This window comes from Jaculus jaculus, chromosome 4 (assembly GCF_020740685.1).
Source record: "Jaculus jaculus isolate mJacJac1 chromosome 4, mJacJac1.mat.Y.cur, whole genome shotgun sequence".
Taxonomy (NCBI): domain Eukaryota; kingdom Metazoa; phylum Chordata; class Mammalia; order Rodentia; family Dipodidae; genus Jaculus; species Jaculus jaculus.
In genome coordinates this window covers 67,371,652-67,392,204 of record NC_059105.1, presented here as the reverse complement: position 1 = coordinate 67,392,204, position 20,553 = coordinate 67,371,652, and the positions used below count along the sequence as shown (strand labels likewise).

At 39.5% G+C, this 20,553-nt stretch overlaps 1 protein-coding gene across 3 annotated transcripts in view; it reads right to left on the bottom strand.

The window, feature by feature from the left end:
• Positions 1 to 20,553, bottom strand: part of Slc25a12 (solute carrier family 25 member 12) — a 102,130-nt gene that overhangs the window by 36,069 nt on the left and 45,508 nt on the right. For 2 of the 3 annotated variants that reach the window (XM_045147751.1, XM_045147750.1), the window contains exons 5-7: positions 11,604 to 11,743; positions 3,202 to 3,348; positions 630 to 768 (exon numbers count right to left, since the gene is read on the bottom strand). In XM_045147751.1, the coding sequence (XP_045003686.1) occupies positions 630 to 768; positions 3,202 to 3,348; positions 11,604 to 11,743 (426 nt within the window). Of the gene's footprint in view, positions 1 to 629; positions 769 to 3,201; positions 3,349 to 11,603; positions 11,744 to 15,957; positions 16,062 to 20,553 lie in introns of all 3 variants that reach the window. The other variant, XM_045147752.1, reaches the window with a different exon arrangement.

Below are 20,553 nucleotides of genomic sequence, written 5' to 3'. Positions count from 1 at the left end.
AGCACCATCTAGACTATACAACTAAATTTAAGTACTTATGTTCAACTACGTAGCCATGCATTTCTGCACTGATGAAAGGTAAAATGTTGAGAGGATGAAACCACGAAAACAAATTAACTTTGACAAAGCAACTCTTTCAAACCTCTTTAGCCACTAAGCCATTTCCCCAGCCCCGAGAAGTACTAAATATATATATAGATATAGATATTTATTTATTTGAGAGAGAGAGAGAGAATGAATCTTATCTTGTTTATTTTCTGGTCTCCAGACATATAAGGAAATGGCTATTCTGCAGTCACCCAAAACATCCTGTTACGATTCACAAAAAGGAGGAGGCTTACTCATCGTTTGGGCAGCTCATTCCCAGTACAAATGGGCTGCTGTCACATTGCCACTGACCTGTTTGACAGATCAGGCCAAGGTTCCTTTCAAAACTGTCAAAGCCACTTTCCCATTCCCTACCTCGACATCCCACGGAATCCACCTGGATTCCTGGAGCCCGAGGGAAGCATGTATCCACATGGTCACACACTTCCTAGATCCGACTTGGGGCTGGAGGGCTTGGGTCAGCCGCAAACCTAGTTGATGAAAAGTGAAAAGGCAAAGACAGAAACAGCTTTGAACCTTACCCTTCGTGACTTCAATATCTTTCCTGGTGCCAGCTAAAGTGCTATAGATTTTACGGACAAGCTCCATGTTGTTCAGTAAGGAGTTAAACGCATTGAAGTAAGAAAAGCTAACTTGGTGTGCGATGCTTCCTCCAGCGGCCTAGGAAATTACAACACAAAAAACTTTAATGCAAAAAACTAAGAAAAAAATGCCAACATAAGGAATATTTTAGATACTGCACTTTTCTAAAGTAGATCCAAACGAGTCTTCATCATTAAAATGATTAATAGCTGGACCATAACTGTAAGGAGGGCACTGGACTAAAACAGTTCATTTCATGCCCTTAGGGAAGCCTATGTTACTTGGGTTTTAAGGAAGAAAGTAACATCTGGAAGTTGGACTTCATGGTTCATCTACCTCTAGGGTCAGAAACAACAAATATAATTACTGCAGATCAAAAAACTGGTTATTTAATCAGGATTTTTCAAGATCCTCAACTATGAAACTCCTACTGGTCCTGGATAAATGAAATATCAATGTACAAAATGAGGAATCTTTTCTTAACTTGTTTTTCTCCCACACTCATACATACAAAAAAGTAATAACTAATTGTTTTTCATGTCATGATTTGAACTCACGGCTTCCCATAGTCTAAACATGTATGCTACTATTGAGCCACCCCACCTCTCTGATGGCCTTAAATTTTAAGACTATTTCATGATATTACCTTCCTCAAAATGTTTAAGTCCATTGTAATAATTAAGATACATGGTTTGTGATACTCTAGAAATCTGCACCATAAAAAGTATAGCTACCCAAAACTCCCAACATGAGCAGAAACTCTGGTGAGGATTTATTATTAACTTCTATCTTTAATTAAACTGAGCCAAGGGGGCGCTCTCATTCTGAGAAGTAAGCAAGGCAACCTTCACCACCCCTGCAGGCCAAAGGATTTCTTCCTCTGCCCACTGCTCAGATAGAAAGTCAAAAGATTTGTTAACTTCCAAAAGCCTCATTTCCAAACTGAAACTCACAGGAACCTGGTTAATTGAAAATATTCACTACTGAAAACTCAAAATGCTTATGGAAACACTAGTATAAAAACTGTAATGAGCCAGGTGTGGTGACACACACCTTTAATCCCAGCACTGGAGAGGCAGAGGTAGGAGGATCGCCGTGAGTTCAAGTCCACCCTGAGACTACATAGTGAATTCCAGGTCAGCCTGAGCTAGAGGGAGACCCTACCTCAAAAAAAAAAAAAAAAAATCCAATTATGAATAGGATAGATAATAATGAGCAAATGTGTCAGTCAGCTCCTTATAAGTCCCCTTATACATGCCTTAACCCAAATATAGATTATATTTGCATTGGTATAAATTTGTATATCAAAAGGAGAACTCGTATTATTTAAAATATTCTCCTATGGATAGGGAAGATCTTTTGGTAAAGTGAAGCTATCCTAAGTCCATCTAACCCGGTTGAAAACTATAACATGGGTCCCTTCTTCCTTACACTGAATGAATCCTTCCCTCTGGATTTTCTTCCCTTCTCTCCTTCCCTCCCTGCTTTCTCTTCTTTCCTTGCTTCTTTCACTTTTGGGGTGGGGGTATGAGGTGAAGGCGGGGTTGGGGGTGGGTGTCAGGGAGGTGAAATGTGTAGGTGACAGTGACATGCTCCATGTTCAAATTCACAGAAGACAAAGAACAAAGGTTGATCTTTCTAGCCCAGTCCAAATCAGGGATAATGGTCTTCAGCTGAAACAACAAAGCGCCCACTGGCTCCCCTCCACTCCAAACAAGCAGTAATCAAAAACTTTCACACAAGCACTGTACATGGACAAGGAAACAGGTGAGTGAGGAAAGTCCGACCACTCTGTGTGAGGAAGTGGATGACATGAGTTTGCTGTGGGTCCAGATGATTTGCTATATGACAGAACCAAAAAAAAAAAAACTGTCTGGTACATACGCACTGAAGGCGGGGAGAGAGGACTGAGCCAGAGGCTGGAGTCCACAGCCTCCTCCAGACCTTCTGCAACAGGGCAGAAGCCAGTGACCGGCCCTCCAGCAGACCAAGGAAGGAGCAGGGGAGGGGGGTGTGCAAGAGATCAGGACAAAGTCAGTACGCACTGAAAACGAGTCACTGCTCACCCTTGTCTAAAAACTCTCATGTCCCTTGAACTCGACTCTGCAAATGGAAATAAGCAATTTGGAAGGATATTAGAGCAGGATGGGCACTGAATGAAGCTATGACCTGAGGAAAAGCCACTCACCATCACTACACATGCACGCATGCACACGTGCACACACGCGTGCACACACACACACACACACACACCTTCTAACAACCCAGGACTCAATACTTCAAAATGTTTCAAGAACTAGGAAGTGAAAGCACTTGCTTCTTCTTATTATTATTATTTATTATTAGTTATATACTCAGTGTGTATACAGTCCTCCCCACTCCGCAGGGGCCCTCCTCGTTGGAGAGTGTGGGTCACGCATTGTGGGGGTAGCCATCAGTTATGGGCAAGGGGCAATGTCTTTGTGCATAATGTCCCAACACGTGGCTCTAACCATCTTGCTTTTTACTTACCGAAACTAAGTTCTCTTCCACAAAGGGAGTGAGCATGTGAGACCGAATGGTGACCATGATGTCACTAAAATCCAGACCTGAAATCGTGCCACTTTTGCTTTTGTCTTTCAGTGCAAAGGCTTGCCTTGCATGTTCCAACTGCACTTCCTATGTTGGGGTGAGGGGATTAGAAATAGAGCGTTACAATGGTTAAAGAACACCCCAAGTACATGTTGTAGAAAGGAAGGAAGGACAGACATCCTCCCCACTCCACAGACTTACTACAGAAAGAAACAATGTGCAACTCTGAAATCACAACAAAGCTTTTGATTTCTTTCAAGAGGCACATGTTTTCTTAGAAATATTACACATTACTACTCAGGAAAAAGAATGAATCAGAGCATGGCAATAAAGAGAAGAAAAAAGAACCTTCAGATTGTACTTGAAAAGTCTTCAACACTGAAAACAAAGAGTCTAGTGTTTTCAGTGCTTTCTTCCAGCCGCTAAAATACACAGTAATTTATTCTCTCCTGCTTGAAGATTTTGTCATCCAAGAGTACTTCCTGAATTAAGGGTTTATATTCATTCTCGGTTTTTCATTTTTAAATGTTGTAATTAAAGTCAATCTATCTCTACCTCTGAATCAGATTCCATTTTATTTCTTTTCTCTCTGATACCATTTTTTTTTCCAAACAAATTTCTAAATGAACTGTGTCAACCTCTACCCAATGGCAAATGCGACACTTTGTAGTTCCAAGATGAAAGTTATGAATAAAAAGCTGTATGTATAAGCAGTGCTCAGTCATCATTCTCTCAGGTCTGGGGGACAGTTAACTGTAAAATAACCAGAATTTTGAACTACCATATATGAAAATAAAAAGTGATATCAATAAAAACAACACAAAGTTCCAGTCATCCTCAGAGTACAATACAAAGTCAAAATCAGTGTATTTCTGTCCCAGACACCTGATGTAATCCAAACATAAGCTGGTGTATCATAATGGTATAATCAGATGCCATTTTATTGCCCCTGGTAACTCTGGGGATTATAGTCATATTTAAGTATATAAATATTATTCAAAGATAAGGTAAAAGATTACCATTTTATTGCCATTCATTTATCAAAGGCTTCATATCAGTATTACTTTACCTTTTTCTAATATTTAAAATACTTTGGGGGGCTGGAGAGATGGCTTAGCAGTTTTGACATTTGCTTGCAGAGCCAAAAGATCCTGGATCAACTCACCAGGACCCGCATAAGCCAGATGCACAAGGGGGCACATGCATTTGGAGTTCATCTGCAGTGGCTGGAGGCCCTGGAGTACCCATAATCTCTTTCTCTGTCTGTCTCTCTCTTTCTCAAATAAAATAAAATATATTAAAAAACAAAATAAAATACTTTTGAGAGGTGAGAATGTAACTTAATGATAGAATGCTTGCCTAGCATACACAAGGCCCTGGAGGGCTTTCATCCCCAACACCTCCAAACAGCTAAATAAATAAATAAAATACTATTTGATTCAAATATTTAAATATGTGCATATGTATATGTATACTTAATTTGCTTTTTCTTTTGGAGCAGGGTCTTCTGTAGCTCAGGCTAGCCTCAACTTCTAGCTAAGGCTAGCTTTGAACTCCTGATCCTTCTGCCTCCATCTTCCAAATTCTTGAATTAGAGGCATGAGCCACAATGCGAGGCTTTAACTATATTTTTCTATGGATTTTTGCTATCGCAATGGTAATTCAAGTCATTAAAATTATTTTAGTAGGGCCTGGAGAGATGGCTTAATGGTTAAGCGCTTGCCTGTGAAGCCTGAGGACCCCAGTTCAAGGTTCAATTCCCCAGGACCCATGTAAGCCAGATGCACAAGGTGGCGCAAGCAGCTGGAGTTCGTTTTCAGTGGCTGGAGACCCTGACGCGCCCATTCTCTCTCTCTTTCTCTCTCTGCCTCCTTCTCTCCCTGTCTTTCACTCTCAAATAAATAAATGAAAATTAACAAAAAAATTTTAATTACTTTAGCAGGTATTTACTTTGTAACATTAATTTTATGATTTTCTATGTGCATATGAAATTTAACAATAAATTTTCAAAATTCTTAGCAGTTTGATAAGCTAAAGACAAGTATATAAAACCTACTAAATATTTTTAAAAGTCAAGAGCCACTGGGCATTATGGCATACACCTTTTTAAAATGTGTTTTAATACTTTATTTATTTATTTGATAGAAAGAGAGAAAGGGGCAGACAGAGAGATAATGGGCATGCCAGGGCCTCTGGCCACTGCAAACAAATTCCAGATGCATATGCCACCTTGTGCATCTGACTTACATGGGTACTGGGGAATAAGCCCCAGTGGCACATGCCATTAATCCCAGCACTAAGGCAGAGGTAGGAGGACAGATGTGAAACAGGTCAGCCTGAGCTAGCATGACATTGTAGACCAGGAAAAAAAGAAAAAGTCATGAGCCCCAGATGGCTCTGCAGAGATGGTGTAGGTTTAGGGCATAACAAGTATGAGAATCAAATAAAGCCCAGGAAAAGAACTTATCAGAAATGCAAAACATAAAAGCCAGGAGTGATGGCACATGCCTATAGTCCTTGCACTCAGAAGGCAGAGGTAGAAGGATGAGGAGTTCAAGTCCAGCCATGACTTTGTATTGAGTTTGAAGTAAGTCTGGGCTATGAGACCCTGCCTCAAAAATATAAATAAATAGAAGCGGGAAGTGGCGCAGAGGTTAGTCCTTTAAAAAAAAATAATAATTGGGCTGGAGAGATGGCTTAGCGGTTAAGCGCTTGCCTGTGAAGCCTAAGGACCCCGGTTCGAGGCTCGGTTCCCCAGGTCCCACGTTAGCCAGATGCACAAGGGGGCGCACGCGTCTGGAGTTCGTTTGCAGAGGCTGGAAGCCCTGGCGCGCCCATTCTCTCTCTCTCCCTCTATCTGTCTTTCTCTCTGTGTCTGTCGCTCTCAAATAAATAAATTTAAAATTTTTTTTAAAAATAATAATAAATAAATAAAAATAAAAATGAAAGAAAGAAAAGAAAAACAAAAGCACTGCAAAGGAACAAAGCAAAATAAAACACAAAGAAAAAGAACATAAAAAACTAGAAGGTGGGCTGGAGAGATGGCTTAGCAGTTAAGGTGTTTGCTTGCAAAACCTAAGGACCCACATTCAACTCTCCAGATCCCATGTAAGCCAGACGCATAAAGGTGAAGCAAGGTCGCACATGCCCACTAGGTGATGCAAGCATCCCAAGTTCAACTGCAGTGACTGAAGCCCTGGCTCACCTCTCTCAAAATTAAAAATTGAGAAAAAAAACCTAGAAGGTGACAACTACATTTATAAAACAATATTTCTTTCTTTCTTTGCAAGCAGAGAGAGAATGGGCACAACAGGGCCTCCAGCCACTGCAAATGAATTCCAGATGCATGCACCTCTTTGTGCATCTGTCTTTACGTAGGTACTCGGGAATTGAACCTAGGACGTTAGGCTTTATAGGCAGATCTCCCCAGCCTGACAACTACATTTTTAAGATTAGCAAGACACTGATGGAAGTGAACGGTCATCCTGCATCAGATTCCACTGTCAGATTGGAATGTAATAATGAAGCATTTTCATACAAAAGCCTAAAGTAAGTTAAAATTAATGACAATGATGTAGCTACAAAAGTAATACAAAAATTGGAAAAACCTAAAGTTTTGTTACAAATAAATCCAAAACTAGGAATAATTAAAAGGTATAGTTATAATATCAAAAAAAAAAAAAAGATTAGCAAGCACAAGAGCAGGTGACAACCAACTTAACAGATCCAGGAAGAAGTGGAGAGAGTCAGAGGAATCCAATATGTCTAACAGACCACCCCTAGCCAACAACTTGGGAACTGGCTTTACTGGGACTCCTGGTAAGGGCAGTGGAAGAGGAAAGTTAGGTGGAAGTCTCTTTTTTTTTTTAATTTTTATTTATTTATTTATTTGAGAGTGACAGACATAGAGAGAAAGACAGATAGAGGGAGAGGGAGAGAATGGGCGTGCCAGGGCTTCCAGCCTCTGCAAACGAACTCCAGACGCGTGCGCCCCCTTGTGCATCTGGCTAACGTGGGACCTGGGGAACCGAGCTTTGAACCAGGGTCCTTAGGCTTCACAGGCAAGTGCTTAACCACTAAGATATCTCTCCAGCCCTGGAAGTCTCTTTAAGAAGCAGATCCTGGCTACCCCACAGAACCCAGGCTCTGTCCTGGCACAAGGCTATTGACTAGAGCATTTCACAGAGGAACTTGGGACTAGTGGAAACCAGGCACAGGCGACAGGGGAAGTTCTACACTGAAAAAAAGGAAATAACCTAACTGGAGGTCCACGTCCACATGTATGCTGAAACCTCCAGCCCTCTCCCTTACTCAGGAACCAGAATGTCCAAAGCCACATCTGATACTCCAGATGTGGGACCAAATGAGTCTTCTGATTCTCTAATCCAAAACACTGTAATAAGCAGACATTACAGGGTCTAGAGTTAATAAACCCACATTTTTCAATAAGCCCGAAGCTTAAATATGAAGAAGACCATCAGACATACGACAAGAGCCACTGACATGAAACACAGAGACCTAAACATGGAGGAACAAAAGGACACTTGGGAGCTGGGTGTTGTGGCTCATCCCAGCCTTCAGGAGACTGAGCAGGAAGACAGGGTTCCAGGCCAGCCTAAGCTATGAAGCAAGACCTCGTTTCAAAAACAAACAAAAATAAGAGAAAACAAAATAAGAAATTTGAGAAACACACCTTGAAAAGAAATGAGGGGTCTGTGGAGATGGTTCCACAGTTAAAGGTACTCGCTTACAAAGACCACCAGTCTAGAGTTTGATTCCCTAGTACCCATATAAAGTGAGATGCACAAAGTGAGGAAAACAAATGAAAAAACAATTGGGGGGCTAGGGAGATGGCTCAATAGATAAATCACTTAGCATGCAACTCTGAGGACCTCAGTTTAAATCTCCAGACCCCACATAAAAGCCAGAAGCTGTGGTGGGCTTCTGTAAGCCCAGTGTGCCTACAAGAAGGGAGGTGGAGACAGGAGAATTTTCTGGAAGCTCACCAAAGAAGTGGTGAATAACAAGAGACCCTACCTCGATAATGAAGTGGAAGCCTGGAGTGGTGGCACACACATTCAATCCCAGCACTCGGGAGACAAAGGTAGAAAAAGATTGCTGTGAGTTCAAGGCCACCCTGAGACCACATTGAATACTATACTGAATTCTAGATTAGCTTGAGCTAATGCGAGACCCTACCTAAATAAATATACATACATACATACATACATAGATAGATAGATAGATAGATAGATAGATAGATAGATAGATAGAGATAGATAGATAGATAGATAGATAGATAGATAGATAGATATATGAAAAATTTAAAGTAGGTGGAAGGTAAAGGACGAACTTGAAAGTGCCCTCTGAAGTAAGAAGGGAAGGAGGGAGAGAGGGAGTGAAGGAAGGAAAAAGGGATAGAGAGAAGAAAGAAGGAAGGGGGGAAGGAAAGGAAGGAAGAGAGGGAGGAAAGGAGAGGAAAGGAAGGAGGGAAGCGAAGGGAGGGAAGGAGAGAGAAATGAAGGATTCCCAAGCCACCCATGTAAGCCAGATGCAAAAAGTGGCTCAAGCATCTGGTGTTCATTTGCAGTGGCAAGAGGCTGTGTCCCTCCCCTGCACACACATTTTTGCACATGCAAATAACTAAATACATTTTAAAGAGGAAAAATAATGGTAATGGAACAGTACCTATCAAAAGCAAACAAGGAGTGCTTTCAAAATTATGAGAAAATACATTCCTGCTAGAATTCAATACCCAGTTAAACTATTTAAGTTTAATGATGGATCAAGAAGCGTTTAGACAGGAGAAAAGTCTTAATTTTTTTCATTTTACTTTCTTCACAAAGCCAATGCAGGAAGTACTCCATCAAAAAGAAAATACCACTGGGCATGGTGGCGTAACGCTTTTAATCCCAGCACTTGGGAGGCAGAGGTAGGAGGATCGCTGAGAGTTCGAGGCCACCCTGAGACTCCACAGTGAATTCCAGGTCAGCCTGAGCTACAGTGAGACCCTACCTCGAAAAAAAGAAAAAGAAAAAGAAAAAAGAAAGAAAATACCCATGATAAAGGAAAAGATGAAACCCAGGAGACGAGAGACTGAATGTAACTGAAAGGCAAACAGTTCGTTCAGGACGAAGGTAAAGGAAGATCACAGAGGAACAGCTGGGCGGCAAGCTTACGGAGTCTGCCTTCTGACGGTGGTGGCAGTCAGGAAGATGGGCAGCTGCTGTAGAAAATGGCCCGGTGGTTTCTCAAAATATTAAACACAGGGCTGGGGATGTAGCTCAGTGGCAGAGCTCTTGCTTAGCATATACAAGGTCCTGGGTTCAGTATCCAGTACCACAAAAGGAAAAGAAGAAGGACAGGAGGGAGGAAGGTTAGACACAGAATTACATAATTCTGCAATCCTACTCCTAGGTAGCTGCCCAAAAGAACTGACAATAGGTATTCACACAAATACTTACATATGAATGTTTACAGAAGTACTATTTATTAATAATCAGAAGGTGAGAACTTGAATGTCAACCAACCAATGAACTGACAAAAAATGTAATATATTTATACAGTTGAATACTATTAGGCCAAAAGAAAGATATGAACTATTACTACATGATACAGTCTGTATAGTTTTTGGTGGGTTCCTTCCTTGATATGGAGCTAAGAATAACCTTTAACTCCTGATCTTCCTGCCTCCACTTTCTGAGGGCTGGGGTTACAGCTGTGTACCATCACACCCACTTTGATCTTTACTGTCGTCGTTCCTGGCCGTATGGGGGAACTGAACCCAGGGCTTTCAAGAACGCTTGCAAGCACTCTGCACTGAGTTATATTCCCAATCCCAATATGGATAGTTCTTAAAAACATCCTGTTACATGAAAATTAGTATTACAACTGTATTTACAATGGAACTTTTAGAACAGATACATCTATAAACCAAAAAGCAGCCTGGCAGTTGCCAGAAGCTGAGAGAGAAGTGTGGATGGGAAATGATTATTCAAGAGTGTAGGATTTTCTTACTGGGTAATGAAAAGGTTTGGAGTAAGATAGAGATAATTGCAAAAAAACCCAAAACCACACACTGACAATGTACTAAAGCCACTAAAGTGTATACTTTTAAAGGGTCAATTTTATATTGTATATTATATGTAAATTTCATCCCTTTTTCCCCCCATTTGTAGTACTGGGGGTCAAATTCAGAACCTCACATATGCCAGGTGACTACTGTGCCACTGAACCAACCATATGCCTGGTCCTCATTTTGTTTAAATGTTCCTGGATATCTCCACAAAGATGAAGTCAATTGATAGTCATGCAAATTATAGTTATCCTTTAGTATCTACGAGGCATTTAGTTCCAAGGTCCAACCTCACTGCAACATTCCCAATGGATATAAAAATCTAAGGATGTAAGCTGGGTGTGGTGGTGCACGCCTTTAATCCCAGCACTCGGGAGGCAGAGGTAGGAGGATCGCCATGAGTTCGAGGCCACCCTGAGACTCCATAGTAAATTCCAGGTCAGCCTGGGCTAGAGTGAGACCCTACCTCTAAAGAAACAAAAAACAAAAAGCAAAAAAACAAAAAAACTAAGGATGTTTAAGTTCCTTACATGAATGGCATACTACTTGCATATAACTTACACATCCTCAATATACTTTAAATTATTTCCTGCTTAAGAACTACACATATCATCCTGTGTATTTTAGATGATCTCTAGATTACTCACAAAATCCAATGCAATGTAAATGCTATGTAAATAGTTGTTATACTATATTTTTCAGGGCATAATGACAAGAAAAAAATCCTGTTCATGTTCATCAGAATTGCAAATTTTCCCAATATTTTCTATCTGTGGTTTCTTAAACCCACAGATGCAGAACCCACAGACATGGAGAGCTGTATCTATAAAATTATCGTAACTCATGTGATTACTGATCTAAACAGACTCAATACAAATAACAGGGGCAGAAAATGCCCAAGTATGTCATTGAGAAGAAGAGGTGAAAGAACTAACTTATAACCTTCCAGAGTCAGAGTTCAGTGAAACATTCCCAGAAGTGATAATGACGGCCGGGCATGGTGGTGCATGCCTTTAGTCCCAGCACTCGGGAGGTAGAGGTAGGAGGATCGCCATGAGTTCGAGGCCACCCTGAGACTTCAGTGAATTCCAGGTCAACCTGAGCTAGAGTGAGACCCTACCTCAAAAAAGAAGTGATAATAAAAGTTCACTATGGAAACAGACACTGGAAGAAACAGCTGTAAGTATTCAAGAAGTTGTCAGGTGAGAGGGAAGTGAAAATGGGGGTGCAATGGGGAGCACTAAACAATAAAAGGCAGGAAGCTCACCTGTAGAAACTGCGTGAATTCTGTATAGCTGAGGTGCTTCTTCCGATTATGCCCAAAATGCAGTCGGATAAACTCACAATCCCAGTTAAAAGGGATATGATGATGAATAACAGTCTGTCCAAAAATTTCCTTGACATTTTCTTAAAAGGAAAACAAAAATAAACCAATTATATCTGGAATAAGTAATTTAATCCACTGCAATGTTCCTACAGAAAAAAAGGGAAGTTTTAGAAGTCAATACCATCTGCTTCTACTAAGATGAACTGCAAATCTTTTTTGTGCCCAGAAATCCATGCAGGAACACAACGGATACAAAAATATAATTTTACAATGAAGATTGTGTACCATTATATGTAAGGCCACGAGATTCTTAATTTTTCTTGATTTAATTTTAATTAGGAAGTGATTTCTTTTTTTGCACTATAAATGGCTGCTACTTTACATTCCAGAGTAAAATCAATAGTGTTTTCCCGGTTTCTCAAGGAGTCGAATTAAGCCTTTTATCAGAAGCATGAATACCTAAATTACAGTATAATGCAATATTTGTCATACTAAGTATGGTTTGATTGAGGCTTGATTATTACATTCACACTAGCCTGAACATATCTATTGAAGATAGGTATAAGAAATACTACCAAAAGCATATCATTAGCTCAGCAGCAAGCACCTTATTAAAAGCTTCTGATATTGTCAAAAATAAGGTCTTGACACAAAGCTTCAAAATCCCCACAAAATCCATGATTATTAGTCTGAACTATTAAAATATTTTAAGATGAGTGAAATTAGTGATTCGCTTTTAAATAAAGAACCAAACATGGCACACTAACTTTTAGATGGGAACCAGTCACGCTGTGTAATATGCAACCGAAACTCTGCAGCTTGCCTTCACGTGCTAGCAAAATCATTTCACGTTTTACACAGTTTTCCATTTACTATAAAAATCAGTTCACAAATGACTGGCACTTTAACAAGCATAGACTGTATAGACTAATTTAGAAGCTCATGCCAAAAAAAATCATTAACAAAGTTAAAAAAAAAAAAAAAGCAGGAAGCCAGTTTGACTGTCTTAAAAGCGAAATTATTTTCAATTTAAGCCAATTTTATTAGTGAAAGGGTTTTACCATCAGTAGCTATCAATTATACTAGAGAATTAGTAAATAAACGTTTAATGTTTTATAATCACCTCCAACTACGCTATTTTCTCTAATTTCTACAGATCCTGTGAATACAACATTGATCTCATACTGTAAATGGTGTAATGGATTCCCTTTGTTTTATATGTGCTATTTCCTAATGAAAGTATTACTTCTGGAGTGGGAGAGTGCACGGATTCTGAACTGGAAATCCTACCAGACTGGACTCAATATAACAGCTAAGTGTTTAGAGCATGCAGCAAAGTTGGAAGAAGGCATTGGATGTCACTGGGGAGATGGGATTCTCATCTTTTCTAGCACAAGGATATAGGATTCCTTTCTTGCCTGAGTAGCTTGAATATTTAAGTTTTCAAATCATGTCAAATATTTTCACCCTACGGAAACAGAAATTAAATATTATATGAGGTGTTGGTTGCCAGGAAAAAAAAAAAAAACCCTCAATAGTAATTCATGGGATCTTGGTTTCTAGTTAACATAAGATTATCTTTAACACTAGGACTACGCTAGCTAAGTGTAGAAATCTTACATAGCATGCATGAGACTGCGTCTATCCCCAGTATCAAAAAGTAGACATATATGAAACTCCATTTGACAAAGTATGTTCAAGTTTGAAAGATATTTAGAATAATACGGGTTGCAAAAATGTTTAGGGCTAAAATTATGAAAGACCAATATTTTTTTTTTAGAATTCAGTTAATATAATTAGCTGCAACTCTTCCCAAATTAAGCAATTACTTATTTATTTACTCATTTGCAAGCAGAAAGTGAGAGAAAAAGAGACAGAGAGAATGGGCATATCAGGGTCTCTAGCCACTGCAAATGAACTCCAGACACATGTACCACTTCGTGCAGCTGGCTTTACATGGGCACTAGGGAATTGAACCCAGGTAATAATGCTTTGCAGGTAAGTGCCTTAACCACTGAGCCATCTCTCCAGCCTAAGCACTTATTTTAAAGGTCTAATGAAAAAGATGTTCAACGTAAAAGATGAAAAATGGAATGAATAATTATTATATTTACATGAGTAATAATAAGGTTAATTATAATGAAAATGTTATTTCATGATAGCCTTTATGTTAAAGATTATATCTTCCAAAATTCAATTATTTAAGAAGAAATGTAAATACTGCAACATAACAAGTTTGAAGTTGATTAACATGACCATATCTTACAAAAAAAAAAAGATGAAGCTGTTTATATTGCTATGTAAACAATTTGTATGTAATGGTAGATAAGACTGAATCCCTTTTATATGATTAGAAAATATCAGAATTTTATGTCTAAAACAGTATGACTCGAAAGCTTTTAAAAATCAGAAAATGTAATTAGCCTTTTTTTGGATATCACAAAAAGGATATTTACAACCTAATTTCATTTTATGTATGCATCACTTTATTTCTTTGTTTATTGTATTTAGGATCAAACCCAGGGTCTCGTGCATGCTAGGCAAGCAGTGTCTATCACTGAGCTATATCCCAAATCCTTATTTATTTTTTAGTCTTTCCTTTTTTTTTTTTTTAATTCTGAGACAGTGTCTCATTAAGTTTTCAAGTCTGGTCTTGAACTTGCCCTGTAGCCCAAGCAAGCCTTGAATCTACATTCTTTCTGCCTCTTTAAGAGTAACTGAGATTACAGGGTTGTGCTATTGAGCCTGGCTTATTTTTGTTTGGTTGGGTTTTTGGTTTGTTTGCTTGCTTTGTTTTGTTTTTTTGAGAAAGGGTTGTCTCACACTGTGGTTCACACCGACCTGGAACTCCCTGTGTAGTCCAGGCTAGTGTTGTACTTATGGTAATTCTCCTGCCTTAGTCTCCCGATGGCTGGGATCACAGGCATGGGCCACAATGCCAAGCTTACAAACTGAATTTGTAATGTATAATTATATAATATATAAAAATTGCTATAGTTAAACTCGCTCTCACCAATTCCAGGCAAGCATTCTACCACTGAGCTATACCCCAGCCCTATAATACAAACTTTAAGTAGAAATCCTATCTTATAAACTTTCTAGTAAGATCTTGGAATGTCTTTCAGGCAATTCAAATAATGGTCTAATTACTCACAGCAATCTCTTCAAATACAGATGTGGCAATTTCCATGAATAGTGTTTGGACAATTTCTACTTCTCCCAAAGTGGTCACTTGACAGCTCTGGGTAGAATTTCACTATGACATTGTAGGCTGTGATGTATTAACTACTACTCACAGGCTACAATAATAGTTACTAGGACTAATAAAATTACAAACTTACTCTGGCACTTCAGAAATGTATGCTTCCTGTTTTCTGTTATTCTTCCAACTACCAGTTGCCTCAGGCTGCTCAGGAATGTCACAGAACTAAATAGCATAGCCATTGTTTTGAAGTCTGAATTTATGATCACCTCTCTCCTTCCACTGGGAATTATGGAAAAGCTTCAAAACTAAGGAGTTGAACTTGGGTGCAACACCAGCTCCAACAGCGGATGTTCTTATCCCACTTGGTTTTATCAGGTCTTGCATGACATGAAAAGGACCACCATTAATCCCAAGTACACCTATTACCTCTAGCTGAAGCTGCCTAGCAAGTGTCCCACCCAGAGAGAATCCCGTCTTTCCAGGGGCAAACAAGGATCTTTAGCTCTAAAGAGAAATCTCTAAAGAGTGCTATTTCAGCGGTCACAGCTCTGGCCTGGATGAAAGGGCTATGGCAGTCATCTCTCAGCAGCAAGATCATGATCCAGAATTTTATACTAGGTTGGCTTTATAAAGAGAAAGAGGAATCCATTCGTTTTCTGACATATAGAAAACAATAGACCACCTTTACACTTCCTGCAAAGCATGGGCTTATGAAAGGGATGGTTGATAATTCCATTGAAAAGGGAATTGGGGCCAGATACTAAAGTAGCCTGTCATTACGTTCTCTTTGCTTGAGGGAGAGGAGCGCAATGACTTGTCGGGAGGGCAGGTAATAGTGACAACTGTGATTAAGTAAAAATGTGCCCAGATGGACAGCATTAGCCAGTTTAGCTGTATCCGTCACTTCTGATTGGACTAGGGGAAATACACATTGAAAGCATATATATTATGTAAATCTGTCTTAACAGAGGTTTCAATTGCCCCAGCAGCCCACACTGTGTCTCCCCATCTCGTCCCCCCTCAGCCCTCCCCTGGTTCTTGTGGGAACTGCCTACAGGTCTTGATCACCTTTCTGCAGTACAAAATTACCTCTGACCGGGGCTGGCACTCTTCTCCAAGACTGCCGCCATGCCTGTTCCATGAATGAGCCTGGAAGGAGCTGCTGTACCAACGGTGTGGCCAGAGAACTCCTCCTGTAGGTATACAAGCCATCAGCCCCGTGACACAGCCCACCTACCATCAGCCCAACTTGACATCCTGAGTCCATGGGTTCTGGCCCAGCAGGAGCCACTGTGTCCAACTTAAAGGCTTGAGACCAAACCTTATTGTCGGGGGGGGGGGGTGGGGGGGGGGAGAAAAAAAGTTCCCTCAATAGTTGCTCTTTACCTGCACGGTTCTGAAGGGGAAGTCAGAGAGACCCTGTGGACACCCACCACGAGCGGTGACTATCCTTGTTCACAACTGAACGTACACAATGGTGACGCTTGCAGAAGTGCTTTTCAGTGAAGGGGAAAAATGGGGGTAAAGTACAGGCACAAGTTGTAGGCCAAAAATAATAACAATGATAAGAAAAAAAAAAAAAACAGAAAAGAAAACAACAACAAAAACGACCAGGAACAAGAACTTGTGGTGGAAGTCTCAACCAGCACAGCATGCAGACTCAGGCACAGCTTCCACAATCGACTCCCAGGAAGGCCTTTAGTGGCCCGGGTGAACCCTCCTATTTGTTTGGGGGACAGTACATATTCCTGTTAGCCCTTTACCTACCTCCAGGAGGGATTACTGTACCATCATCAGTCAACAGAGAAGTCCTGCTGCCAAATATAGGTAAAGGTTCGTTTCTCAGGAAAGATGGGTTCACAGTTAAAGAGCATCTATCGTCATACAAGCAAGAAGCTTCAACATTCTACCATTAAGTGGCATAAAAACCAGAAACACTGAGTCTGTTTTATAAACCTCAAATTCTAAGCTACCTGAGTAGCCTTGAGTCTGTTTCTAATTCTCCCTGATTCAAACTGAATGCCTGCATGAACATGACTTTGTATCAAATTATCCTAGTTATTTATCTCCATTAGAAGTTCATGTTATTCCATGCCAATATTTTTGTTTCCACTGAGAACGTGTGCATTTTTCATAGCTCCACTACCATGTCCTGTCCCTTTAGAGGACAGCAGTGGTTATGTCTATACTACTGTTCTTCCCTTTAGGGAAGAGACTATTGTGGAGGCACAAATAGAACACATTTTTACTTGTGCCCACTGCATATACTGCCAGCCAACACGGTGACAAATCTAAAGGTACCCCCGCTTCTTAGGATGTGCTTAGGAAAGTTTATTTTGAGGACTGCTTATTCCTAGGCAAACAGTATGGAACACAAGGTTGAGGTTTTAATGGAAAATTCAGAACATATAATATATTTCATATTTGCTTATTGGTTAATAGGAATTTCTTTTTGGGGTGTATGTGTGTGTGTGTGCATGTGTGTGCACGCTCACACACATGTGCCTGCATGCTTTAAAATTACACCTTTGTTAAAACAGTGTTTTAAAAGAAAACAGACAAATTCATGGCAGCAAGTGACAATACAATGTGATATTACCACTCAACTAAAGTTACGTTACTTCAACCAATTCCGTCAAGCAGGGTTCCCAGTGCACTAGTGGATAACAGGGAATGCACACTTTAGCACACACCAGTCATGCAATGGCCTCTAAGAGGCTCATGCCCCCTGGCAGTAACAGATATACAAGCCATTAAGTAATTAACCACAGCATGCATTAGAAATTTTATTAACTATCATCAAAAGAGGAAACAATTAACTAAGGCTTTACTTGTTTCAAAAAGAAAAAAAAAAAAGCAACAACAAAACTTCTAGAACCCTTTCCTGGAATTTCACATTCTGCAATGCATTACCAAGGCCTCAATATAAGTCCTCTCTTCCAGAGTGAAGGCATCTCTACCAACAAAAACAGTTTGTCCAGAGCGCAAATACATGTTTCATATTGCTATTTGTATAAATGCTTGCACAGATGCACATCATATACATGTACAGATTGATGTATTTAAAAAGCACATCTAAAAAAAGAACAGAAGCATACATAACAGCAGTGTGTACAAGCCCACAGGTGACATGAACTCTGTGAGTGTAATCCACAAGAGATCCCAGTGGAAAAATGAGTCTCCCCCATTCTGCTGCATTTTGCACCCTGTATTCCCTCCTGAATTTCTTTCCTTGAGTGCATAAGAGAAACCTGTATCTTAAATAGATCCAAACTAGAAAATGTAAAACCATTTGGTGAAAAGTATTTAACTCTAGTTAGAATGAATCTCAAATTTCTTTTTACCTAAACATGTGTCTATAAATACATAAGTACAATTCATTTTATTAAATGGGTACAAACATGAAAACTGACCTTCATCACAGATCCAAAATTCCTATAAAAATAAACTCCAAGTTAATTATTTCCTTATGCAGAAAACCTGTACTCTTGAATACTGCTGGAAATAATGGGCCTTAAAAATCTTGTTAAATAGCTGTAAGTATCGTTTCAATGCTTTCCTTATTTTCTTAAAAACATAAAATAAAATCTTCTTTAATATAATTACATGCAGTTTCATTGAGAAAATTTGTCTAAAAATAGAGCTGGAGATCAGTGGCAGAATGCCTGCCTAGAATGTATGAGACCCTGGATTTGCTTCCCAGATCCACAATAAAATAGAAATGTATCTTTAAAACTAGGGAAGCAGGACAGGAATGGAAAATGGCCAAAATACTTAAGAAATAGGTGAGCACAATGTATGTGTGTATGAGAGAGGGGGGGAACACACTGGAATTGTGTTTTTAAAGAAAACATTCAAGTATGACAGCATACTATCTGTGATTTCACTATTCAAAGTGCTGTTTCGCAGCTGAAATTTAAACTATTTAATGTCATTTAATAAAGTGACCAAAATGTACTGTGCTCTTTATTTCATTTTCACAGGTTTGCAATCTGTACACATACTATTCCATAGAAAACGTTTAACTTCTAATGTCTTATTTAACAGTGTTTCTTTTGCACATTTAGTTGCTTAACATTGAGAAGTCAAGAAGTTCGGTTTTTAAATGTGTTATATACTAAATTTTGTAACCTCAAAAAGAATTTACAAAGGAACAGAGAGAGAGGAAGAAGGAAGGGAGCAAGTGAGGGAGGGAAGAAAGAAGGAAAGGAGGGAGGGATAGATAGAACTACCTGGCCAGGGATCCCAGGAACCTTTTCTTATTCCATAATAATCTTATCTCTAGATTACGGAACAGAAAAATACAAGCAAGATTCTAGGGGTCCATATGTTTATTAATTCATACCAGATGTTATTAAAAACTCACTCATTTTAATCCTAACTACATTTTTTGAAATCCTAACTCACAAATCATATTCTAAGACAAAAACAAAAGAACCACAAAAACAATAATTAGGTTCTAACCACCACAGCTTTTATTTTCATGAAGTAAGGTATGTATAAACCACTCAGCTGCTTCCTAGACTTGTTTTCACCTAAATGCTCAACAAAGCACGAGTGTCTTAGTCTGTGGCATGAAGGTGAAGTGATGTCAGAGACACTTTTTCTTTTTTAAAGCCAAGTTGGAAAAGTGATCACACTTTTAAGGTTGGGGACGAAATAAATTGGAATTTGATTTTAAGAAACCTAATTCTTAACATACACATAATCTAGTAAATACAGGTAATCTGTCACTAACACAGACACTTCTAACCAATTTCCCTGAGCATTTCTGCACCACATTTAGAAGTGAGCACATGTGATGCCTACTAGAAATAGAAAGTGCAACATCATTAGTCATGCAGGTTGATGCCGACCAATGAGCTAAGAGAAGCTTTGTACTCTGACTATAGAAGAGGTGTCGAGAAGGGAAGCCCACATTCTTCAGCAGGTAACATGACCAGAGCTTGCTCCAGAACAGAATTAGAAGCAGAACTATAAAAAGCCCTGCATAGCTTCTTTTCTTTCTTTCTGTTTCTTTTGGTTGTTTTTGAGGTAGGGTCTCACTCTAGTGCAGGCTGATTTAGAACTCACTCTGTAGCCCAGGCTGCCCTTGAACTGACAGAGATCCTCTTAGCTCAGCTTCCCAAGTGCTGGCTTTGCAGGGTATTTTTGTTTGTTTGGTTGGTTGGTTTTAGGTTTTTCAAGGTAGGGTCTCACTGTAGCCCAGGCTGACCTGGAATTCACTATGTAGTCTCAGGGTGGCCTTGAGCTCATGATGATTCTCCTACCTCTGCCTCCCGAATGCTGGGACTAAAGGCATTCGCCACCACACCCAGCTTTGCACAGTATTTTTAAGGAAAGAATTCTTACACAGAAGACAACTGGGCCAATGGGCAGAAGAAAGAAGGCCAAATGAGAAAATGTGTCCTCCAAAGTAACTGGCAAGGTCCCACATGTCCTTCCTACGCACTTGTACTTTTTCTCCATCCTTAATCCTACCAAAATATTTCCTCCTTCAAGTGTATGTAACACAAATACCATAGTCAATAAACGTTTAGTACTGTAGCTTAGGGAAAGCCTGATTTTCAAGGGTTTCTCTGGAGATATTTTGTGCAATTTACACCAGAAGAAAAGATAGTTAAAGTTTAGGATGTTTTTAACCACAACAAAAATTTACAAAAAAAAAACAGAAACAAAAAAAAC